Below are 27209 nucleotides of genomic sequence, written 5' to 3'. Positions count from 1 at the left end.
ATTGGAAATGTTGCGCTTTTAATCAGGAAACGAATCTGATGTTGAATGATTCCACTTCCTGTTTAACTGTAATAATGAAGTTTAGCGGAAATAAAATATAACTATATACAATTGATTTACTGCGTATCCTTAATTAAAATGGTTGTGTTATCATTATAAAAACGGTTGTACCTTGTACTAGAAGTAGCAGTGAGAGGCATTAGTACAGGAAATAGTAAATACATAGTATCTTTAACAAAAAATTCATGTTGATTAAAAAAATATCTAGAAACATATCCACCCAAATCTTGCATTAGCAAGTTCCATAAATGATACTGGCATGTAAAAGTGCCTCCAGAACGGAATAGATTAATCAATAAATACTATCCCAGTAAGTGGCTCCTAATTAATGACACCGTTCCTCTGTATAGTCTGTATGACTATATCACCAATGACACTCCTTTAGCCTCATTTAGCTAAGTAAAAGTAACCAATTTCATGATAGAGGAGTGGCCTTCTCTTACAGATTCCATTTAAAACGATGGGGGAGAGAGAAGAGAGGAGGGAGGGGAGCAAAAAAGAAAATACAAACAGTCAAAGGGATAACTTCTCTTAAAATTGAGTCCTGCGGTGCCAAATTGAATAAGCCCAGTTCTTTCAAATCTGCCATGGTGAACGCAGTCAACATGTAATAATTGGTTTCATTGAGGCACATTCCAACAATCTGCTCCCATTCTCCTGGCTCCATTGTCTTGGGGCAGGCAAATAGCCAGGGGACAGGAGGAATCAAGTGCTGACAAAACATGAAAGATTTAGCTGCTTTTGTCAAAGAAACTGAGTAGGACTTTGTTTGTGTAAATAAAGTGGGGAAAATGGCTCCCCACTACTTTGGCATGGACTGAGAGAGAGTAGAGGTTGAGAAAAAGAGACAGAGAGCAGAGAGAGAGGGATACAGGGAGAGAGAGAAAAATATCAATTACGGAGAAAGTGAGACATTTTTCAATGTAGCATGAATACACCGTAATATGCATACTTTGCAAAAATTTGGTTGATGTTTAATCATATCATTGACTGATATGATTTGTCTGAATGTATATACGCAAACCATATAAACCAATTAGAACGTTCCATAATGCCTATTCTCCCAGGGCATTTAGAAATGTCAATAGACCCATGTATATCACACAGTCAGTCAATAATAGCCTAGTACAAGCTCAGGTCAGGAATACACCGATACCCCCTCAGATAGAACAGGGAAAACCATCAGGGAAGATGAACAGGGAAAACCATCAGGGAAGATGAACAGGGAAAACCATCAGGGAAGATGAACAGGGAAAACCATCAGGGAAGATGAACAGGGAAAACCATCAGGGAAGATCAACAGGGAAAACCATCAGGGAAGATGAACAGGGAAAACCATCAGGGAAGATCAACAGGGAAAACCATCAGGGAAGATGAACAGGGAAAACCATCAGGGAAGATCAACAGGGAAAACCATCAGGGAAGATGAACAGGGAAAACCATCAGGGATGATAGACATTGATTTTCTGTATTTCTTTAATGTTGTGCATTTGTCAACGGTCCATGCGTTTTTAAGCTGTTTTAGTGAATTAAGCAGAGAGATGGGAGTCTCCAGTCACAACAAACGAAAGCCTCATTGCAACCAATGGAATGTTTTCTACAGGCTACTTTCCATCTCTGCCTCCAGGCAGAGCAACATAGAAATCCTAGAGTAGAGAAAAGCTGGGTTTTGACTCAGTGTGTGATCCATGGCTGTCTCCCTGCCTGGGTTATAACTACTTATGTAAACCCAACTGAACTTGGCCAGTGGAATTGTACTGTTACAATATGCCAAACCAGAAATCCAAAGCCACAATACCTGGAATATAGCAACTGTTTCTAGGAGATTGATGGAGGGATCAGAATTCATTCCAGGGCTAATAGTTAACCTCAGTGATAGATTAATAGTGGATGTATCCTAGGGAATTTGGTGTTAGGTGTCCTACAAGCTTTCACAGTCTCACGTCAGAATTAGTCCATCATCCATGTTTCTCAAATTTCAAATTTGTCAAATTTTGAAGTGTTTAAGGTTAAGTTTAGGCATGAACTCACATTCTTAAAGTTAGGCATTAACTCTGAATGGTTAAGGTTAGGCATTAACTTTGAATGATTAAGGTTTGGGATAGAATTAAAACCAAAATATAAAAAACAACTTTCTATTGCTGGATTTGAACCTTCGGAATCAGAGGAAGACGCTTATGCTTATTCCCCTCTACCATCCCTGTCCACAATGGTCTAGCAAAACCCAAACCTACTTGAAGGTAACAGTGCTTACTGCCAGGTTCCACCTAATCTCTTATGCTTATTCCCCTCTACCATCCCTTTCCACAATGGTCTAGCAAAACCCAAACCTACTTGAAGGTAACAGTGCTTACTGCCAGGTTCCACCTAATCTCTTATGCTTATTCCCCTCTACCATCCCTTTCCACAATGGTCTAGCAAAACCCAAACCTACTTGAAGGTAACAGTGCCTACTGCCAGGTTCCACCTAATCTCTTATGCTTATTCCCCTCTACCATCCCTTTCCACAATGGTCTAGCAAAACCCAAACCTACTTGAAGGTAACAGTGCTTACTGCCAGGTTCCACCTAATCTCTTATGCTTATTCCCCTCTACCATCCCTGTCCACAATGGTCTAGAAAACCCAAACCTACTTGAAGGTAACAGTGCTTACTGCCAGGTTCCACCTAATCTCTTATGCTTATTCCCCTCTACCATCCCTTTCCACAATGGTCTAGAAAAACCCAAACCTACTTGAAGGTAACAGTGCTTACTGCCAGGTTCCACCTAATCTCTTATGCTTATTCCCCCCTACCATCCCTGTCCACAATGGTCTAGCACAACTCAAACCTACTTGAAGGTAACAGTGCTTACTGCCAGGTTCCACCTAATCTCTTATGCTTATTCCCCTCTACCATCCCTTTCCACAATGGTCTAGCAAAACTCAAACCTACTTGAAGGTAACAGTGCTTACTGCCAGGTTCCACCTAATCTCTTATGCTTATTCCCCTCTACCATCCCTTTCCACAATGGTCTAGCAAAACTCAAACCTACTTGAAGGTAACAGTGCTTACTGCCAGGTTCCACCTAATCTCTTATGCTTATTCCCCTCTACCATCCCTGTCCACAATGGTCTAGCAAAACCCAAACCTACTTGAAGGTAACAGTGCTTACTGCCAGGTTCCACCTAATCTCTTATGCTTATTCCCCTCTACCATCCCTTTCCACAATGGTCTAGCAAAACCCAAACCTACTTGAAGGTAACAGTGCTTACTGCCAGGTTACACCTAATCTCTTATGCTTATTCCCCTCTACCATCCCTTTCCACAATGGTCTAGCAAAACCCAAACCTACTTGAAGGTAACAGTGCTTACTGCCAGGTTCCACCTAATCTCTTATGCTTATTCCCCTCTACCATCCCTGTCCACAATGGTCTAGCAAAACCCAAACCTACTTGAAGGTAACAGTGCTTACTGCCAGGTTCCACCTAATCTCTTATGCTTATTCCCCTCTACCATCCCTTTCCACAATGGTCTAGCAAAACCCAAACCTACTTGAAGGTAACAGTGCTTACTGCCAGGTTCCACCTAATCTCTTATGCTTATTCCCCTCTACCATCCCTTTCCACAATGGTCTAGCAAAACCCAAACCTACTTGAAGGTAACAGTGCTTACTGCCAGGTTCCACCTAATCTCTTATGCTTATTCCCCCCTACCATCCCTGTCCACAATGGTCTAGCACAACTCAAACCTACTTGAAGGTAACAGTGCTTACTGCCAGGTTCCACCTAATCTCTTATGCTTATTCCCCTCTACCATCCCTTTCCACAATGGTCTAGCAAAACTCAAACCTACTTGAAGGTAACAGTGCTTACTGCCAGGTTCCACCTAATCTCTTATGCTTATTCCCCTCTACCATCCCTTTCCACAATGGTCTAGCACAACCCAAACCTACTTGAAGGCAACAGTGCTTACTGCCAGGTTCCACCTAATCTCTTATGCTTATTCCCCTCTACCATCCCTGTCCACAATGGTCTAGCACAACCCAAACCTACTTGAAGGTAACAGTGCTTACTGCCAGGTTCCACCTAATCTCTTATGCTTATTCCCCTCTACCATCCCTTTCCACAATGGTCTAGCAAAACCCAAACCTACTTGAAGGTAACAGTGCTTACTGCCAGGTTCCACCTAATCTCTTATGCTTATTCCCCTCTACCATCCCTTTCCACAATGGTCTAGCAAAACCCAAACCTACTTGAAGGTAACAGTGCCTACTGCCAGGTTCCACCTAATCTCTTATGCTTATTCCCCTCTACCATCCCTTTCCACAATGGTCTAGCAAAACCCAAACCTACTTGAAGGTAACAGTGCTTACTGCCAGGTTCCACCTAATCTCTTATGCTTATTCCCCTCTACCATCCCTGTCCACAATGGTCTAGAAAACCCAAACCTACTTGAAGGTAACAGTGCTTACTGCCAGGTTCCACCTAATCTCTTATGCTTATTCCCCTCTACCATCCCTTTCCACAATGGTCTAGAAAAACCCAAACCTACTTGAAGGTAACAGTGCTTACTGCCAGGTTCCACCTAATCTCTTATGCTTATTCCCCCCTACCATCCCTGTCCACAATGGTCTAGCACAACTCAAACCTACTTGAAGGTAACAGTGCTTACTGCCAGGTTCCACCTAATCTCTTATGCTTATTCCCCTCTACCATCCCTTTCCACAATGGTCTAGCAAAACTCAAACCTACTTGAAGGTAACAGTGCTTACTGCCAGGTTCCACCTAATCTCTTATGCTTATTCCCCTCTACCATCCCTTTCCACAATGGTCTAGCAAAACTCAAACCTACTTGAAGGTAACAGTGCTTACTGCCAGGTTCCACCTAATCTCTTATGCTTATTCCCCTCTACCATCCCTGTCCACAATGGTCTAGCAAAACCCAAACCTACTTGAAGGTAACAGTGCTTACTGCCAGGTTCCACCTAATCTCTTATGCTTATTCCCCTCTACCATCCCTTTCCACAATGGTCTAGCAAAACCCAAACCTACTTGAAGGTAACAGTGCTTACTGCCAGGTTACACCTAATCTCTTATGCTTATTCCCCTCTACCATCCCTTTCCACAATGGTCTAGCAAAACCCAAACCTACTTGAAGGTAACAGTGCTTACTGCCAGGTTCCACCTAATCTCTTATGCTTATTCCCCTCTACCATCCCTGTCCACAATGGTCTAGCAAAACCCAAACCTACTTGAAGGTAACAGTGCTTACTGCCAGGTTCCACCTAATCTCTTATGCTTATTCCCCTCTACCATCCCTTCCCACAATGGTCTAGCAAAACCCAAACCTACTTGAAGGTAACAGTGCTTACTGCCAGGTTCCACCTAATCTCTTATGCTTATTCCCCTCTACCATCCCTTTCCACAATGGTCTAGCAAAACCCAAACCTACTTGAAGGTAACAGTGCTTACTGCCAGGTTCCACCTAATCTCTTATGCTTATTCCCCCCTACCATCCCTGTCCACAATGGTCTAGCACAACTCAAACCTACTTGAAGGTAACAGTGCTTACTGCCAGGTTCCACCTAATCTCTTATGCTTATTCCCCTCTACCATCCCTTTCCACAATGGTCTAGCAAAACTCAAACCTACTTGAAGGTAACAGTGCTTACTGCCAGGTTCCACCTAATCTCTTATGCTTATTCCCCTCTACCATCCCTTTCCACAATGGTCTAGCAAAACTCAAACCTACTTGAAGGTAACAGTGCTTACTGCCAGGTTCCACCTAATCTCTTATGCTTATTCCCCTCTACCATCCCTTTCCACAATGGTCTAGCACAACCCAAACCTACTTGAAGGTAACAGTGCTTACTGCCAGGTTCCACCTAATCTCTTATGCTTATTCCCCTCTACCATCCCTTTCCACAATGGTCTAGCACAACCCAAACCTACTTGAAGGCAACAGTGCTTACTGCCAGGTTCCACCTAATCTCTTATGCTTATTCCCCTCTACCATCCCTGTCCACAATGGTCTAGCACAACCCAAACCTACTTGAAGGTAACAGTGCTTACTGCCAGGTTCCACCTAATCTCTTATGCTTATTCCCCTCTACCATCCCTGTCCACAATGGTCTAGCACAACCCAAACCTACTTGAAGGTAACAGTGCTTACTGCCAGGTTCCACCTAATCTCTTATGCTTATTCCCCTCTACCATCCCTGTCCACAATGGTCTAGCAAAACTCAAACCTACTTGAAGGTAACAGTGCTTACTGCCAGGTTCCACCTAATCTCTTATGCTTATTCCCCTCTACCATCCCTGTCCACAATGGTCTAGCACAACTCAAACCTACTTGAAGGTAACAGTGCTTACTGCCAGGTTCCACCTAATCTCTTATGCTTATTCCCCTCTACCATCCCTTTCCACAATGGTCTAGCACAACTCAAACCTACTTGAAGGTAACAGTGCTTACTGCCAGGTTCCACCTAATCTCTTATGCTTATTCCCCTCTACCATCCCTGTCCACAATGGTCTAGCGCAACCCAAACCTACTTGAAGGTAACAGTGCTTACTGCCAGGTTCCACCTAATCTCTTATGCTTATTCCCCTCTACCATCCCTTTCCACAATGGTCTAGCACAACTTAAACCTACTTGAAGGTAACAGTGCTTACTGCCAGGTTCCACCTAATCTCTTATGCTTATTCCCCTCTACCATCCTTGTCCACAATGGTCTAGCACAACCCAAACCTACTTGAAGGTAACAGTGCTTACTGCCAGGTTCCACCTAATCTCTTATGCTTATTCCCCTCTACCATCCCTTTCCACAATGGTCTAGCACAACTCAAACCTACTTGAAGGTAACAGTGCTTACTGCCAGGTTCCACCTAATCTCCCAACCTCCTCAGACATGAATGGACGTTGAATACTGACTTGAATCACGGGTGACGTTTCTGAATGTCACCACAAGTCAAACAAATAGTCCCATATTTATCTGTTTCATGGCAACTTTCCCCCCTTGCACGAATTTCCTTGTTTTCTTGGATAAAGTCATAAAGATAAAGTTAGTGATCGTTTAAAAAAAAAAGTTGTAGTTTATTTTTTACTTCTGCAGTGTGTTGTCGTTTCCTGCAAACCATTTAAAATATTGTCAGCTGGTTAGTTAGCGACGTCCAGATTCTGCTGGCTAGCATTTTTAGAGAATGTAGCTATGCTAGTGGCAACAGATTGCATCAGTTAGTGTTGCATTCAAAAGCATCCCCCCTCCTATTCACTTCCAGATTTACTCCTCTCACCCTAGCTATACACACCACATTCACTTTAGCCTACGTCACAGCATCACTCTCAAGACTGGCTTATCTGCAAGTGAATGGCTCTATGCTTCATTAATGCTTCTTTCTCCACTGGCACCCTCATTGTGATCGGCATGATATAATTCAAAGGACAATTAATGAATGCAGGGCAACTTTGAAGTGAGGGAGCGGGGTCCTGCCCTGGACCTGCCCCTCGTTGCTGATAGACTCCGTCATATTCTCCCCACTGCCCTGAGAGACAGTTTGAAGTGGCTGAAAGAGAAAGAGAGAAGAAGAGAGAAGAGAAGAGTGACCAATAGAAGGTTAAGGAGAGGAGTCCCTGTATAAAAAGAGCTCTCTATTTCCTTGGAAATATTGGCCAAGCAAAACTCTGTGATGGTTGAGGATAAAGGAGTTGGAAGAGAATGGAGTCGGGGGGCCGAGGGCAAAGGGACTCCTGGCAAAAAAGGTTCGGACACAATGAGATAGTTAATTGAGTAAAGCCAGACAGCGTTGTCAATCACTTAACTTTGTTTAGCCAGGCTTTTTTGTTGTTGAATAGCAGTTTAGTTCAGCGTAGAAGGGAAGGGACACGGTAGAAGGGACTCTTTTTAGCTGTCTTCTCACAATTTTTTTTTTATCTGCAGCTGTTTTTTCATCAGTATTCGTACATCTCAACTGTCTTCGACTCGACCAATCTCTCACTTCTGCGAGAGAAGCTTAGAAAAATCCCACAAATGTCAAAATGTAAAACTAAAGAAACCAGGACAGACAGACTAACCAGTAAAGGGAGAAACAGAAAGAAAGACAGACATCACAGCCAATAACATTTGTTATGAAAAAGAAGAGAAACCTAGGAATGTGATGGTGGTTGAACTCTCTGGCCGTTCACTGCCTATGATGTTTTGTGGAGAGGTGATGTTGGGCTGTAAAGGGGTAGCTAGCCCCCATCCGCCCCTCTCCTGTCCCCCTCCCATCTCCGGCAGTACATGGCAGTGTGGTTTGGGCAGGGTCAGAGGGCGGCTTGGGGTCACTGCCTGTTAAAACTATCTCCTCCTCAGGAAGAGAGGGTTAGAATAATGTTTAGTTCACCATGACAGCTAATGGACTCCCGTTCGGTTCCTCTGGGCTATAGAACATATCACATAGACTTCCTATATTACATGGAAATCCTGCATGGATGTGTAATGCTAAAGTGAATTGGAATGATGATGGTGATTGCTTGGTGTGAAACTGTGAGAGTAGGCCCACTAGGGTCATTATGCACCTGGGGAGCGGGTGGCTTGGGCGGCTGGGCAGGGGTTAGTCGGTACTGGGGGGGGAGCGTGTGGCAGACTGGCCTGTTCATGTGGCCCCGCATGGGTGCTGTGCCGCTGCTTTGTCCCTTCTCTGGGGGTGGCAATGCCACCGTGAAACTGTCACCTCACTCCACCCCACTGGAACTAAATAATAAGATGCCCCACACTGGGTCCACATAATGTCCTGCACAGGGCCGTTTGGGGCTTTTTGTCACTTCAGCTATATTAGAGAGTGATACATCTTTTTAATGTCATATCGCTGGCTCTCTTTGTGTGTGATCTCTGCAGCCAGCTCTCCCATATCTCCCTGTCTACCATTGTCTTCCCCTTTCTCTCTCTCTCGCTCTCTCTCTCTCTCTGTCTCTCTGGCCATCTCTCCATCTCTCTATCCCTCCTACCTCCCTTCCTCATTCCCAGGCAGCTGGCACAGACTCCTGGGGGCTCCTTAGAAAGTCAAGTGAGAGCCAGGCCCCACTCCGCTCTTCCTCCCCATCCTCCCTTCTTTCTCCCCACACTGTTAACTCCAGCTGGGGTCAAAAGCTCTCAGTTAACCATTATACCCCGTGTGCATCTGCTGGGTCTGGCCCTAGCTTTTCCCTGTCACGCCTCCATGGCCATGATGTACTGTTTTATTCAGTGAGTAGGCCAGTGAGTCCTACTCTCTGAAAGGGCCAGATCTACTTCCCTGGGCAAATAGCTAGTTTATTTGTCTCTTCTGCCTTTTGTTTTGGGTGCAGAGGAACACATGTCAGCAGCTCAATTACCCTCTATAGTAAGAACCCCTAGAGGATGGGCTGCCCGCCCCTACGACCGTTCTCGTCATAAACAACCCCATATGGCCCTCTCTCTAAACCCTTTCTCTCTTTTTCTATTCCTCTCTCTCTCGCTTTCTTTCTCTTACACGTCTTTATGCTGAGATTGCAAAAGCAGAGAGTGCACAGGTTGTATTTTAATGTGTGTGTGTGTGTGTGTGTGTGTGTATTGCCGACTCTCTCTCTCTCTGTGTATCAGTCACTATGTGTGTGAGTGATGTCTCTCCTCATATTGACATCTCAGAGTAGGGTGGAGAGTTGAATGCTTGCCAGGGTGTCTCTTGTCTTGCCCACTGTACTCTACACAGTCAACAAAGCCAGTCCCTATTGGAGGTCTGGTCTGTGTGGAGGTTTTCCTCTATTGTTAAATACATTTCTACTGCAGGTGATCTTAATGGACAGAGACAGCTTGACAGTTCACATCTGTGTGTGTGCGTGTGCGTGTGTGTGTGTGTGTGCACTGCCTGTCTGCTCCCTGGATCGATAAAGCATTAGTTTAGCTCACGTTTGTGTATGTGTGCTTTTTTTTTTTAGTGTGTGTTCCCAAGTCGTGTGTGTGTGTGCTTGCGTGTGTTTGTGCGTGCATGTGTTAGAGCTGGTTTCTGTGTGAACAGCACATGAATGTCTGTAATAGTTTAAGAGACAAGCACTGTCTAACACAAACTACCTATTTAAATCTATCTCTCTGTCTATTCTTACTGTGGCACTCTGCCATCCTTATGCAATGTTTCCTTCATCTACTGGCCTTGTCCTGCTTTGTTTAAATGTCTATTTTACTGGGTAATTCAACAGCAAAACCAATTTTTCCCATTGTGGTCAGAGACACAGCCAAACTGTTGAGTATTTTGTATTCTCAGCACCCTGGTGCTTTAGCTCCAGCGTAACATTTGATTTGGGTGTTAAAGTGAGGAGGTCGAGGCCTCCCTTTGTGTGTTTACTATCCTCTTCTCCTGTTTGCTGACGAGAATGTGTGGGAACACTGTTGCTCCGGGTTCCTGCGCCTGTGTTCCCCTCTCGTCCCGATCCTCCACGACGTCGGAACGTGGTTGGTCTTCTCATACTCAAAAGCTGTTGTGGCGAGGGGGGGGGGGGGGGGGGGGGGGGGTGTGTATATAGAGAGCATGAGTAACGAGAAACAGGGGAGTGAATTGATGGAAATGGACGTGATGTAAGGGACAGTTTTAAGAATGAACGGCACAGAGCAAGGGAGTAGAGAGCATCCCCAATTTATCTCCCTCCTGTCCTGCTATCCTGGTTCCCTCTATAGCACCCCTGAACCCCTGCCCACATACACTTTTCTCCAGGTGCATTCAGCTCCCCTCTCAGTTACCCCCTCTCTCAACCCCCCAAACCCCCATCCCTCCTCCAATCACCATGCCCCTCTGGGTTTAGGTGGAAGGTGGGCGCTCCCCTGCTGTGCCCCTCCACAGCCCCCAATGGCCCCTCTCTGGCCCTCTTTGTGCTCCCCCCCCCCTCGACTCCCTCAGCTCCCCCAGCCCCCCACTCCCCTGCCGGGCAGGTGACAGGGCCCTGAATGCGGGCCTGGGCAGCCCTGATGAATCCTACAGATGGAGCGTGGAAATTGACCCAATAGAGCCCTGCCAGGCCTCTCCCCTCTGCCATACAAAGGAACCCAGGCCACATCACTCCCAAAGAGAGAGAAAGAGAGAAAAAAAAGTCAGGAGGATGACAAAAGTAACACTGTCATTTGCCATTAACGGAGTGGCCGTGATGTAGAGTTTCCGTGGCAGTTACTAATAATAAAAACAGGGAGCGAAGAAAAAGAGAGAGAGAAAGTGAGTAAAAGAGGAATGCTCCACCCCCACCCTGCAACTAACATGATACAGTGCTGCTGGGGTGCTTTATGAACTCTCACTCTGTCGTTGAGTCTCTCATTTTCAGCTCTAGCACTCTCTCTCCTTCTTTTCTATCTCTCTCTTCTCTCCTTTAAATGGTAATGACTGTGAAGTTTGTTTAGTCTTTTTCTTGTTTATCTCTTGATTAATCTGTTTCTTGTTTTGTGAATGATTTGACTAACAAGTCCAGTGGCTTTTGGGGCAGAATTTGAGATTAGAGGGTAGTATCCAAAATACTAGTTTGTAGTTTATAAGTTGTAAATGTAAAATTCATGGCTGAAAAAAATCCTTCACTATACTTTTTTTTCAGTTTTCAGTGAGGCTTCATGCTGTGTTCCAAGGCTCTCCTCACCCTTGCTGCCAAAGTACCACAAACGTCCTAGCCAGACCAGTATTCGAAATCACGGCTGAAAACTATCTGCCCTGATGGATATTTGCACTTTACGTCCAACAACTCTCCCATGAGTCTCTCTGCTCTCAATGCTCTGTCCGGTACCCCTGGTCCGAATCTATTAAAGAGCTCTTCCCGGTCTCGGAATCTTGATTTTGGTGTTCCAGAGCCGGAGCAGAATTCCCCGAGCTAAAATCCCCGTGTAATGCCTGGACGGGCCTTCACTGGCAACCAGCACAAGCATTTCCTGCTCGGCTCCAGGGGCTGGAGCCGGAGAGACGGGAGCCCAACTTGCCTGCCTGCCTGGCTCTCTTTTTAATTAAACCTCCTAAATCTGGAGAGGAAAGGAGAGAGGGAGGAGAGAGAGAGGAGGGGAGAGGATGAGGAGGAGGGGAAAGGAAAGGAGAGGCGAGACGAGGAGGAGGGGAAAGGAGAGGAGGAGGGGATGGGAGAAGAGAGGAGGGGAAAGTTGACGAGAGGTTACCTCCATTAACCATTCTCTCTCCACTTCTCTCTGTCTCTTTCCTCCTCTCTGATGCCTCAATGAGAGACATGCAGTGGAATTGATTTGGGAAATACTATCACCAGAACATAACTTTATTTGCCTAGGAGCACAGACTTGTGGCTCACAGAGCTCTTTCCCATCTTCTATCTGACTTCATGATTAGATGGTCTCAGGCAAGGAGCTCAAGGGAGTGGAGTTTAACCCTTTCTATCTGTAGCCATCTGCGTTGGAAACATTGTTATAGAGAAAAAGCAATGCGTGAAATCAGAGGTCCTAGACACAGCAGATGCATGTGTGGGTGTGAGTGTGTGTATACATTTTGTGTGTGTGTCGAGGGCATTGCATGCACGTAATGGCAAACAATGGGTGGCTGTCACGCTAGTTTGAGGAGCCTAATCATTATTTAATAGACGGCTAGCCTCCCCCCATGTGCTGCTTTAGTTGTTCAGTCTCAGCCTCAAGCCTTCATTCACCTCTCTTCTGCTGAATTAGGCCTTAAAGGCCCTCTGTCTGTCTGTCTCTATATCCCTCTGTCTGTCTCTATATCTCTCTGTCTCTCTATATCTCTCTGTCTCTCTCTCTGTCTCTCTCTCTATCTCTGTCTCTCTGTCTCTGTCTCTCTCTGTCTCTGTCTCTGTGTCTCTGTCTCTGTCTCTGTCTCTGTCTCTCTGTCTCTCTCTGTCTCTGTCTCTGTGTCTCTGTCTCTGTCTCTGTCTCTGTCTCTGTCTCTGTCTGTCTGTCTCTGTCTCTGTCTCTGTCTCTCTCTGTCTCTGTCTCTCTCTGTCTCTGCCTCTCTCTGTCTCTGTCTCTCTCTGTCTCTCTCTCTGTCTCTGTGTCTCTGTCTCTGTGTCTGTCTCTGTCTCTGTCTCTCTGTCTCTGTCTCTCTCTGTCTCTCTCTCTCTCTCTCTGTCTCTGTCTCTGTCTCTGTCTCTCTCTCTCTCTCTCTCTCTCTCTCTCTCTCTCTCTCTGTCTCTGTCTCTGTCTCTGTCTCTCTCTCTCTCTCTCTCTCTCTCTCTCTCTCTCTCTCTCTGTCTCTCTCTCTCTCTCTCTCTCTCTCTCTCTCTCTCTCTCTCTCTCTCTCTCTGTCTCTCTCTCTCTCTGTATATTCTTCTGTCCCTCTGTCCAGCAGCCCTTAACTGAGCAAACAGATTAAAACCACAATCTGGGATAAATGTTTCATCCAAAATGGCACCCCTGTCACTTATGTTGGCAGATTAGGCAGCACCTGCCTGGTGATAGGCGCCTCTCTCCCTGCTTGTCTTCCTCTATAGAATGCTATCTCCACAGTGCGCCCAGCATGAATGAGACTAGAGGCCTAGGGGATATCCTACTTTGCCCTACAGGGATACGACTCCTTTAATCCGTGTTTAAGCAGACTACTGGTCTCACTGGGCTCTTTTGATCACCTTATGATCCACTGGTGCCTGTGGGGAGTTAAAAAGGGGTGTTCAGGATATATTTAAAGTGATCTCTCCCTGTGAAAGCCATAAGCTCCTAGTCATAGTTGGGGGAGAACTAGATATGTTATTCCCTGACCACAGGAGCTGCCCAGGAAAACTCTGGGCCTTAGTCATTACATTACATTGCAGGATTTATACCAAATCTTTGACACCTTTTGCTTCTGTGTGTCTCTCTAATAAAGGTGCAAGCGTTTACTTTACAGTCTTCTGGCATTTTGTAGTTCTCTTCTTCCATAAAAACATAACAGCCTTCCTCATTTAGTTTTTCCAAACGGCCAATCAGAATAACCATTATGTGTTGCATGTTTGCAGCCAGCCACTCAGACGAGGGTTCGGATGTGGACTCGGAGCCGGGCCTGCCACTGAAGAGGAAACAGCGTCGCAGTAGGACCACCTTTTCAGCCGAGCAGCTGGAGGAGCTGGAGAGAGCCTTTGAACGAACACACTACCCTGATATATACACCAGAGAAGAGCTAGCTCAGCGGGCCAAACTCACAGAGGCCAGAGTACAGGTTAGTGAAGACCAACATACACACATAGGCAGGAATACACATACACACACACATTATGGAGGTCTTTGTCCACAGTCCCATACAACCCCTCCAGACATCAGTCACGAGACATCAGTCATGAGTCAGCTGTACACACACACACACACACACACACACACACACACACACACACACACACACACACACACACACACACACACACACACACACACACACACACACACACACACACACACACACACACACACACACACACAGGACCCTACTGTGTCTTCAGTTATGAGAGTTTCCTGTTTTGACCTCTTTTGTAAAAAATATTCATACAAAGAAACTAAAATAGAAGCCTGAATTAGAAAGTCTTTATTAAGATAGATAAAGGGATTTCATTGGTTTATGTGCTTGATTTACACTAGTCTCTATGTAAACCCGTGACTGAGTTAGACAAGGAGGTGATGTCACTGTGGATTCACTGGGCTCCAGATGTTCAAACTGTATCTCTACGTCTGTTCTGCTTGAGGCTAAAGAGCAGATACAAACACACACACACACACACACACACACACACACACACACACACACACACACACACACACACACACACACACACACACACGCACACACACACACACACACACACACACACACACACACACACACACCACACATAGAAGTGTTTAAATACAAACACAATGAATACACCCACCCACACACATACACAGAAGTGTTTAAATACACACACAATGAATACACGTTAGCATTCCCATACACACACACACACACACAGATTTTCTATTTTTCACAATAATTGATTCTCACATCTTTTATTTGATTTTTATTAGGTGTGGTTCAGCAACAGGAGAGCCAGGTGGAGAAAACAGGCAGGAGCCAATCAGCTGATGGCATTTAATCACCTGATCCCTGGCGGTTTCCCACCTTCGGCCATGTCGAGTTTGCAGCCCTATCAGCTGTCAGACAGCCCCTACCCTCCCACCTCCATATCACAAAGTGAGCACAACTTCACCTTCTATTTCTCTCTCTGATCTTGTTTTATACTTGCACACCAAAGCTCATATACAAATCACATTTACATTTGAGTAATTTAGCAGGAGCTCTTGTCCAGAGTGGCACTTACAGTTAGTGCATTCAAGTAGGGGTGGGAGGGCCAAGAGACCAGAGGTGGCAGAACAGAGTGCTCGGGTTGGGGTGTAGAGTTTGAGCATAGCCTGAAGGTAAGGAAGGGCAGTTCCTCTTGCTGCTCCGTAGGCAAGTACCATGGTCTTGTAGTGGAAATGTTATCTGTCACATGCTTTGTAATCAACAGGTATAGACTAAAAGTTAAATATTTACTTACGGGCCCTGCCCAACAACGCAGAGAGAATAAATACACAATGAGTAACAATAACTTGGTTATTGTGCACGGGTACGATGGGCAGGGGTAAGAGGTAATTAAAATAGATATGTACATATAGGTAGTGATAAAGTGACTAGGCAACAAGATAGATAATAAACAGTAACAGCAGCGTGTGTGATGAGACAAATAGTTAGTGCAAAAAGGGTCAATGCAGATAGTTAAATAGTTAACCAATAGCTACCCGGATGAACTATTTGGCGGTATTATGGCTGTTCAGGGTCCTGTTGGTTCCAGTCTTGGTGCATCGCTACCGCTTGCCGTGCAGTAGCAGAGAGAACAGTCCATGACTTGATGTATTTGACTCAAAATCAATAGCCTAGCATTAATCCATTCCTCCTCTCTCTCTCTCTCTCTCTCTCTCTCTCTCTCTCTCTCTCTCTCTCTCTCTCACACACTCAATCTCTTTCTCTCTCTCCATCGTTCTCTCCTTGCAGTGTCAGAGCAGCCCAGTACGGTCCTCAGGCCTCAGCCCCTCCCCCCCACCTCGGTGCACCAGGGTGGGCTCAGCTCCTCAGCGGGGGCCCAGGACGGTAGTTCGGCCTACTGCCTGTCTTCTGGACGCCATGGCTTCTCCGGCTACTCGGAAAGCTTCGTGCCCCCGTCTGGCCACTCCAACTCAGTCAACCCCAGCATCAGCAATGGTCTTTCACCACAGGTCAGTTCACTGTTCAGTCCCGACTGTAGCTAATAGAATAATCATTTATGACATTGAGCAGCAGACTATATTATCGAAAGAGACTGACATTGAGCAGCAGACTATATTATCGAAAGAGACTGACATTGAGCAGCAGACTATATTATCCAAAGAGACTGACATTGAGCAGCAGACTATATTATCCAAAGAGACTGACATTGAGCAGCAGACTATATTATCCAAAGAGACTGACGTTGAGCAGCAGACTATATTATCCAAAGAGACTGACATTGAGCAGCAGACTATATTATCCAAAGAGACTGACATTGAGCAGCAGACTATATTATCCAAAGAGACTGACGTTGAGCAGCAGACTATATTATCCAAAGAGACTGACGTTGAGCAGCAGACTATATTATCCAAAGAGACTGACATTGAGCAGCAGACTATATTATCCAAAGAGACTGACATTGAGCAGCAGACTATATTATCCAAAGAGACTGACATTGAGCAGCAGACTATATTATCCAAAGAGACTGACGTTGAGCAGCAGACTATATTATCCAAAGAGACTGACATTGAGCAGCAGACTATATTATCCAAAGAGACTGACATTGAGCAGCAGACTATATTATCCAAAGAGACTGACATTGAGCAGCAGACTATATTATCCAAAGAGACTGACATTGAGCAGCAGACTATATTATCCAAAGAGACTGACGTTGAGCAGCAGACTATATTATCCAAAGAGACTGACGTTGAGCAGCAGACTATATTATCCAAAGAGACTGACATTGAGCAGCAGACTATATTATCCAAAGAGACTGACATTGAGCAGCAGACTATATTATCCAAAGAGACTGACGTTGAGCAGCAGACTATATTATCGAAAGAGACTGACATTGAGCAGCAGACTATATTATCCAAAGAGACTGACATTGAGCAGCAGACTATATTATCCAAAGAGACTGACATTGAGCAGCAGACTATATTATCCAAAGAGACTGACGTTGAGCAGCAGACTATATTATCCAAAGAGACTGACGTTGAGCAGCAGACTATATTATCCAAAGAGACTGACATTGAGCAGCAGACTATATTATCCAAAGAGACTGACGTTGAGCAGCAGACTATATTATCCAAAGAGACTGACGTTGAGCAGCAGACTATATTATCCAAAGAGACTGACATTGAGCAGCAGACTATATTATCCAAAGAGACTGACATTGAGCAGCAGACTATATTATCCAAAGAGACTGACATTGAGCAGCAGACTATATTATCCAAAGAGACTGACATTTTGCTAGCAGCGCACATAGAAGAGCTTGCCTATGTTCCGCTCTGCAACATGTGGATTCCATAGTTTCAATAAGACATTTAGTATAGGTTTTATACTATTGGAATGTAAAAATCCTGTTTAGCGGTTGGTTCTAGGTTACATTCAGAAGGTATGTTTTCTCAGAGGTTCTACAGATGTTTATCAAACTATCCGCAACATTTCAACGGCATGTCTTAAGCCTTTCAGTAGCATCTCAACAGTACATCTCCTCATGTTCAACAAGGTAGTCAAACAGGTGACAAAATCAAAACCGGATGTTTGTCAACAATACACGATACTAAATCATTTCAGTTTAGCAAAAAGTCTCTTCTCATCTGAATATGGACCGCTAGCATATGAATAGACATGAGACAATAAAAGATGGAGGGTGTGTGAGAGAGGAAGATGACACAAATTAAATCTGAAAAGACAATTATGGCCGATTACACAGTCATCAGCGTCCATGGGGGGTTCGGTACGCGGCGACGGGCCGTCCTAACAGGCGGAAAACAAGCTTTTAACTGCCACAAAGGGTGGCCAGGCCCCACGCAATGCATGCTGGGTCCTCACCCCATGAGAAAGAGAGGTTCTCAGGCCTCCATCAGTGTCCTGCTTAGTGGTGATAAAAACGATCGCTTCAGGCACATCTTCCTCTCTTTCTATGACAAGGGGAACCCCGAGGGTGTGTGTCTGTGTGTTTGCTTGTCATTTTCATCAGCAATGACAACATGGTGATCTGTAAAACCATTTGGGAAATAATTGACTACTTTAACTACTTGAACAGCATTTACCCAACCACATTGGTTCCTTCACAAGCTAGTGCTAACTAGCCACAAGCCACCCCTTGGTAACACTATTCCATGTCTGATTAGCTGTGAGTAGAGTAGACTTCACACACAGAGATGCCTTCATCTCTACTAGGAGGCCAAATCCATTAGATTACTTTTACTCTGCTTGGAGGCCAAAGGTGCTTCTCTCTCGTAGGTGTTTTCACCATCAGCCTCCCTGAGACAAACTGGGCTTTCCTTTAGCTTAAAGAGAGTGGCTATCTTAACTTGCATAGGGAGACACACACATGTGCAAGCACACAGCAGTAGAGGTGCCTGGGTAAAATCACTGGGGAAGCCAAGCCAGGAAAAATAAGCCATATTACAACCTATGTGTATAATTGTGTTGTTTGCTCTGTAACCTGTTAGTTCATATGCCTTGACACTGTGATATATAGGCCTAAGGGCGAGACAATAAGAAGACACAGTGGCAGAATAAATTCAACCACACCTGTGTTTCATCACAAAACTGGAGAGCAACATCTGTCTGGTGAAGTCCACAAAACATATTGCATGTAACAAACAGATACATGACCTACAGCAGGGTCAAGCGAGGTCATGTTTCTCACATTTTCGGACCACTAAACAACTATTGATTTAGAGCCACAGAGAGTTACCGCATGTGGCAAAGAAAACAGGAGCTGCCTCCACTATTCCAGCACCATTTCAACATCATCAAATCACCTCTGCTTAGTCTAATACAGTGACAACTATAACATACCAACAACAATTTAGTCCAGTCAACGTACACTAAATATGATGTGGCTGTCCATAGCACTGATTTATGTGTGTGTGTGATTGCAAGTAGAACAAACATGTTGACTCACCAATGCCATCCTCCTCTCTTTCATGTTGCCGAAACGGTCTATGACAGTCATACAGTACAAGCTTTTGGTTTTTGTTGTCCTAGGCTACCTGGATAATATTCTTGCTGCTAGCCTAACTTCCTTTCCTAGGCAACAGTGAGCCAGCTAGTCAACATTAGCCTACTACATCTACCTACGTATTGAATTTCCATCCTCTCAGACAAGGGGCACAATATATGAATTTATAGTTGGATCCGAATCGCCATTATAATCATTTACCAATACAGGGAATTAAGTAAAACCACAAGTCCAAATCCCTGTCTCCATCCTTGGCTAATTTAGGAAAGGGTACATTTTAGCTAGATAGCTAGCCACCAGAGGACAACAACACAACGAGATGCTCAATTCAACTTTTTTATGTACATTTTGTTTGGCTTTTGGTGTGATGTGATTGGTGTGAAGCCAAATCCAAACTGGCTTCCTTGACTGCATTACTTCTTCTTTTTATAAGAAACATTAACGTGTTGAACATTCTAAACGGTTTGCATAGTCAACTTACACACAGATCTGACACACACTTACCCCACCAGACATGCCACCAGGGGTCTTTTCACAGTCCCCAAATACAGAACAAAGACTACAGTATTATATAGAGTCATTATTGTATGAAACTCCCTTCCATCTCATATTGCTCAAATGAACAGCAAACCTGGTTTAAAAAACAGATTAAGCAACACCTCTCTCCTATTTGACCTAGACAGTTTTTGTGTATGTATTGATATGTACGCTACATGTGCCGTTTTTAAATTAATGTACTTCTATCCTTGAGCTGTTCTTGTCTATTAATGTTCTGTATTATGTCATGTTTTGTGTGGACCCCAGGAAGAGTAGCTGCCACTTTTGCAACAGCTAATGGGGATCCTAATAAAATACCAAATACCCTTGACACTTTTTTTTGGTGCGCCAGGACCATTCACAGTTGAGCTCACTCAGTTTAGCTCCACGCTGATTGGCTATTATTATAATTTTTTATTATCAAGGGAGGCCAAATGATTGCTGGCTTCCCTTGCATTCAATGCTACGGGCAGCAACAATGTCATACTCTTTTTGGCCAGACAGAATCAGATAGATGGGCTACATATACAGGGTGAGAGGGGTGCTGTTTTGCTCACTCAGATGCTTTCCCTGGTGAGAGACATATAGCCTTTTCCGAATTGAAGGAAAATTATGAAACAGAGTGACGAAAGCAAAATTATTTTCTATGTTTTGTATTTTTTTCTTGGTAGTTATTTTGGGGAAGCCTGGCTTCCGTTGGCATCCATGAATACAAGCCACTGGCACGCACACACACACACACACACACACACACACACACACACACACACACACACACACACACACACACACACACACACACACACACACACACAGTCAAACGCACACACACACAGTCAAACGCACACGTCGGGAATGTTTGTTTGCATATGGAATTGCAATCATGGAACGTTCCAGTGTGCTAATTGATTGCAATGAAGGAATCTATCCCTTAGTAATGTGGTGTGTAATTTATGCAAATTACTCACTTTGTTGACTAATTTGTTTTAATTAATGTATTCATCTGCAAATTTGGATGTATACTGGAATATGCTCATTTGCATTTCAGACTGGATGGCATTTATGTGAGGATTGTAAATGAATACAAGAGAGGGAATGTAAATGAATACAAGAGAGGGAATGTAAATGAATACAAGAGAGGGAATGTAAATGAATACAAGAGAGGGAATGTAAATGAAAACAAGAGAGGGAATGTAAATGAAAACAAGAGAGGGAATGTAAATGAATACAAGAGAGGGAATGTAAATGAATACAAGAGAGGGAATGTAAATGAAAACAAGAGAGGGAATGTAAATGAAAACAAGAGAGGGAATGTAAATGAATACAAGAGAGGGAATGTAAATGAATACAAGAGAGGGAATGTAAATGAATACAAGAGAGGGAATGTAAATGAAAACAAGAGAGGGAATGTAAATGAATACAAGAGAGGGAATGTAAGTGAATACAAGAGAGGGAATGTAAATGAAAACAAGAGAGGGAATGTAAATGAATACAAGAGAGGGAATGCAAATGAATACAAGAGAGGGAATGTAAATGAATACAAGAGAGGGAATGTAAATGAATACAAGAGAGGGAATGTAAATGAATACAAGAGAGGGAATGTAAATGAATACAAGAGAGGGAATGTAAATGAATACAAGAGAGGGAATGTAAATGAATACATTTCTTTTACATTAACAATGAGTGGATGAAAACCTCTAAAACTTTACAATTAGACATACCAACAAAGCTATGTTAACTCTGCAGTCCTTACACAGCAAAGCCTCGATACTGTGGATTGTTACAGTTTATTGTTCTTTTGAGTTATCTGATCGTTTATCAGTGCTGAATGGTATTTCTTGGTGGTATTGGGAGATATTTGGGGCTTTAGTTAGTGAAAAATCAGTTCCTGTGGTGTAGCTCTGTGAATGTTACACTTGGTTTATATGGTGTTTTAACAGTAGTGTATGAATATGTCGCCAGTGAGTTAGTCCTATGCTATGACTAGTTCGGCCTATGCCCTGAGTGGTGGTGCTTCGGTTGGTAGTAAAACATAAAGGCTTAGGGAACTATATGACCATACTAGCCTAGCCCAGTGTAATGTGGGCTAGATCCCTGTCGCATGGGGTCTCAGGCGTCTGGCTAGCTGATCCGTTGCATACCAGTGGAATCCTTTCTCACCAGCGCAGCGAGCGGTCGGGCTTTGCACAGCGTTGAGGCGTAATCCCCGGAACCACCGAAAAACAGAGACAGTGCCGGGGCTTCAATCACAGAGCAGAGGAGCTGGAGAAATACATAGACTGGCTGAGACACATACATGCGTTCATACAGTCTCAGACACACATACAAACAGGCTTTTTTGATCAGGTTGCCTTATCGAAGGGATTGTACACAGTTATCTTCCCTCTAATGCTTTATCTAATCTCATCTCTGAGGACATACAGTGGGGAGAACAAGTATTTGATACACTGCCGATTTAGCAGGTTTTCCTACTTACAAAGCATGTAGAGGTCTGTATTTTTTTTATCATAGGTACACTTCAACTGTGAGAGATGGAATCTAAAACAAAAATCCAGAAAATCACATTGTATGATTTTTAAGTAATTCATTTGCATTTTATTGCATGACATGACCTGACATGACATCACCTACCAACCAGTAAGAATTCCAGCTCTCACAGACCTGTTCTTTTTTCTTTAATTAAGAAGCCCTCCTGTTCTCAACTCATTACCTGTAATAACTGCACCTGTTTGAACTCGTTACCTGTATAAAAGACACCTGTCCACAAACTCAATCAAACAGACTCCAACCTCTCCAAAATGGCCAAGACCAGAGAGCTGTGTAAGGACATCAGGGATACAATTGTAGACCTGCACAAGGCTGGGATGGGCTACAGGACAATAGGCAAGCAGCTTGGTTAGAAGGCAACAACCGTTGGCTCAATTATTAGAAAATGGAAGAAGTTCAAGATCACCCTCGGTCTAGGGCTCCATGCAAGATCTCACCTCGTGAGGCATCAATGATCATGAGGAAGGTGAGGGATCAGCCCAGAACTACACAGCAGGACCTGGTCAATGACCAGAAGAGAGCTGGGACCACAGTCTCAAAGAGAACCATTAGTAACACACTACGCCGTCATGGATTAAAATCCTGCAGCGCACGCAAGGTCCCCCTGCTCAAGCCAGCGCATGTCCAAGCCCGTCTGAAGTTTGCCAATGACCATCTGGATGATTCAGAGGAAGAATGGGAGAAGGTCATGTGGTCTGATGAGACAAAAATATAGCTTTTTGGTCTAAACTCCACTCGCCGTGTTTGGAGGAAGAAGAAGGATGAGTACAACCCCAAGAACACCATCCCAACCGTGAAGCATGGAGGTGGAAACATCCTTCTTTGGGGATGCTTTTCTGCAAAGGGGACAGGACGACTGCACCGTATTGAGGGGAGGATGGATGGGGCCATGTATCGCGAGATCTTGGCCAACAACCTCCTTCACTCAGTAAGAGCTTTGAAGATGGGTCGTGGCTGGTTCTTCCAGCATGACAACAACCCGAAACACACAGTCAGGGCAACTAAGGAGTGGCTCCGTAAGAAGCATCTCAAGGTCCTGGAGTGGCCTAGCCAGTCTCCAGACCTGAACCCAATAGAACATCTTTGGAGGGAGCTGAAAGTCCGTATTGCCCAGCGACAGCCCCGAAACCTGAAGGATCTGGAGAAGGTCTGTATGGAGGAGTGGGCCAAAATCCCTGCTGCAGTGTGTGCAAACCTGGTCAAGAACTACAGGAAACGTATGATCTCTGTAATTGCAAACAAAGGTTTCTGTACCAAATATTAAGTTCTGCTTTTCTGATGTATCAAATACTTGCAATAAAATGCAAATTAATTACTTAAAAATCATACAATGTGATTTTCTGGATTTTTGTTAGACTAGATTTGTTAGATTCCGTCTCTCACAGTTGAAGTGTACCTAGGAAAACCTGCAACAAATACTTGTTCTCCCCACTGTATGTGTTAAATACTCAGCAGTACAACATCCACATGTAATTCACATCTATATGGTATTATCTTCATTTATGTAACCTTTATTTAACTAGGCAAGTCAGTTAAGAACAAATTCTTATTTACAATGATGGCCTACACCGGCCAAATTGTGTGCCGCCCTATGGGACTCCCAATCACAGCCGGATGTGATACAGCCTGGATTTGAACCAGGGACACCTCTTGCACTGAGATGCAGTGCCTTAGACCGCTGCGCCACTCAGGAGCCCAAAAGCTGTGTGAACATGTCCACATTTTGGCTTTCCAGAAAAAAACCTTCCTGTATACTTTCTCACCTTCAACACACACACGCACGCACACGCGCGCACACACACACACACACACGCTGTGAGATGAATGGGGTGTGTTGACCTCCATATGTTTCCCATTTGTAGTCAGTCACACATGAGCATGTTCCTCAGACGCATTAGGTTAGATTCCTCTGACAGCGCTCCTGTAAATTACATACCCTTAGACAGATAGTGTGTGTGTGGCTGTTTGGCCTTTTGTGTGTGGATGTTTTTAACTATACTTGTGGAGACCAGAAGTCCCCACAAGAATAGTAAAAAAGAATTGGGGGACCAACTGAGGACACTTTGTTGGTCCCTACAAGGTCAAATGCTATTTCTAGGGGTATAGGTTTAAGGTTAGAATTAGGGTTAGGAACTAGTGTTAGGCTTATCTCTTCTTTCTCTCCTATCTCTCTCTTCTCTCTCCCCTATCTCTTTTCTCTCCCTCCTATCTCTTCTCTCTCTCTCCTATCTCTTCTCTCTCTCGCCTATCTCTTCTCTCTCTCCCCTATCTCTTCTCTCTCTCTCCTATCTCTTCTCTCTCTCGCCTATCTCTTCTCTCTCTCCCCTATCTCTTCTCTCTCTCATATCTCTCTAAAGGTCCCTTTCACTCCACCTATTTCCCCCCTCGTTTTGACGACACCTCTTCTCACGCAAACTCTCATGCAGCTGTTCACGATGTATCACCAAGGAAACCTCTTAACCCTTGACATCAGAAACAAAAAGTTCCACACACACACGCACACACCACATACACGCTTATTGGAAATGTGTTAAAGAATCATACTCCTTTTTCCCACGTACCCCGTGGCCTCTCCTTGTTGGCCCCACAAGGACACGGTGAATTTGGGCATCAAATGAGAAAGCTGGAGAGGGAGGAAGGGAGAAGAGAGAGAGAGAGAGAGAGAGAGGTGGGGGTGGGGTGAAAGGAGAGAAAGAGGAATGGGTTATTCACGTCTGTTTTTCTCCTTTACTATACTGTCCAAACACACAAAAGGTCATTCATTAAAGTATACCACACTGTTGAACACACCACCTGTTTTATCTAGTACACACTGAAGACAAAAAGTTATTTACCATAGGTTTTGTATTGTGAATGTCTTTTAATATGTTTGTCATTTTTATGTTTCATGGTAGGTCTACTGGAAATTGAACATAGTAATTAGGCTCCATAAACAAAATGTTCAATTCTATAGGATACAGTAAAAATCAGTCATTTGTGGGGGAAAAGGCTAGCTAGCACGGAATAGGAACGGAACTGTGCGGTCCCTAAACGACGCAGTCTCCCCTGTCCGTCCGTCAGTTAGGAAACGATGTAACAAGAACCATGTGTCTGGGTGAACACAGTATAATGTGTCTCTCATGGTCACAACCAGGAGAGGAGAGAGGATGATAGGAGAGAGGAGGAGAGAGGATGATAGGAGAGGAGAGAGGATGATAGGAGAGGAGAGAGGATGAGAGGAGAGGAGAAAGGATGATAAGAGAGGAGGAGAGGATGAGAGGAGAGAGGATGAGAGGAGAGAGGATGAGAGGAGAGGGTGATAGGAGAGGAGAGAGGATGAGAGGATGAGAGGGGAGGAGAGGATGCGAGGGGAGGAGAGGATGCGAGGGGAGGAGAGGATGCGAGGGGAGGAGAGAGGATGAGAGGGGAGGAGAGGATGCGAGGGGAGGAGAGGATGCGAGGGGAGGAGAGGATGAGAGGGGAGGAGAGGATGAGAGGAGAGGAGAGGAGGAGAGGAGGAGAGGAGAGGATGATAGGAGAGGAGAGGAGAGGAGAGGATGATATGATAGGAGAGGATGATAGGAGAGGAGAGGATGATGATATGACAGGAGAGGATGATGATATGAGAGGAGAGGATGATGATATGAGAGGAGAGGATGATATGAGAGGAGAGGATAGAGGATGATAGGAGAGGAGAGAGGATGAGAGGAGAGGAGAGAGGATGATAAGAGAGAGAAGAGAGAGGAGGAGTGGATGAGAGGAAGGAGGATGAGAGGAAAGGAGAGAGGATGATAGGAGATGAGAGGGGGAGAGGATGATAGGAGAGGAGAGGAGGAGTGGATGAGAGGATGATAGGAGAGGAGAGAGGATGATAGGAGAGGAGAGAGAGGATGATAGGAGAGGAGAGGGGATGATAGAAGAGGAGAGAGGATGATAGGAGAGGAGAGAGGATGATAGGAGAGGAGAGAAGAGAGGATGATGGGAGAGGAGAGAGGATGATAGGAGAGGAGAGAGGATGATAGGAGAGGAGAGAGGATGATAGGAGAGGAGAGAGGATGATAGGAGAGGAGAGAGGATGATAGGAGAGGAGAGAGGATGATTGGAGAGGAGAGAGGATGATGGGAGAGGAGAGAGGATGATGGGAGAGGAGAGAGGATGATGGGAGAGGAGAGAGGATGATGGGAGAGGAGAGAGTATGATGGGAGAGGAGAGAGGATGATGGGAGAGGAGAGAGGATGATGGGAGAGGAGAGAGGATGATGGGAGAGGAGAGAGGATGATGATAGAGGAGAGAGGATGATGGGAGAGGAGAGGGAGGAATAGTGAGGAGAAGATAGGAGAGGGAGAGGGGAGAGGTTATTATGCCTGCTAACTACTTGATTTACATTACACCAAGTTACATAGTCATGATCAGTAGGAAATAAGAATCAATAGGTATGGTTTGGTTAGTAAATGAAGAGTAGGTATAAATGTTAACCAATTTTCAACCTCCATTCATTATCTCAAGTACCAAACCAGTGTCTACATATGTGAAAATGGGTTGTTTCTATGATCTGTGGTTAAAAAGATAAGAAATGCTTCTCTGTGACATGATAGGTTAGGATTAAAAGTTACAGAATAAATAATATGAGGGTGAAAAGTGGCTGAGTTGTCTCATAAAGTCTCATAAAAGCAGAGCATGATTTTTATATAATTTATGGCTTTGTTTATGGGAAGTCGGATGTATGTATATGTTTCATACATTTTCCTTGTGTTACATACAGGACTGCTTTCAAAGAATGTCAGTAACATGTCTTAAAATATATATTCCTGGAAAATGTATCTAACGCTTCAAGAGACTGACATTTCTCTGATGTGAACTGACAGAATTTATTTTAGGCCCAGTGGGGTTTAATAACACAACTTTCCT

General features: G+C 44.4%; 1 protein-coding gene across 1 annotated transcript in view; it reads left to right on the top strand.

Moving 5' to 3' along the window:
• LOC139377309 (paired box protein Pax-3-like) overlaps window positions 1-27209 on the top strand; it is a 44855-nt gene that overhangs the window by 5135 nt on the left and 12511 nt on the right. Inside the window, exons 6-8 of the mRNA XM_071120328.1 lie at window positions 13965-14164; window positions 15004-15169; window positions 16016-16230. Coding sequence (XP_070976429.1) covers window positions 13965-14164; window positions 15004-15169; window positions 16016-16230 — 581 coding nt within the window. The remainder of the gene's footprint in view (window positions 1-13964; window positions 14165-15003; window positions 15170-16015; window positions 16231-27209) is intronic.

Source organism: Oncorhynchus clarkii, chromosome 20 (assembly GCF_045791955.1).
Source record: "Oncorhynchus clarkii lewisi isolate Uvic-CL-2024 chromosome 20, UVic_Ocla_1.0, whole genome shotgun sequence".
NCBI classification, from domain to species: Eukaryota; Metazoa; Chordata; class Actinopteri; order Salmoniformes; family Salmonidae; genus Oncorhynchus; species Oncorhynchus clarkii.
The sequence above is the reverse complement of the archived record's forward strand: the minus strand, read 5'-3'. Positions and strand labels throughout refer to the sequence as shown.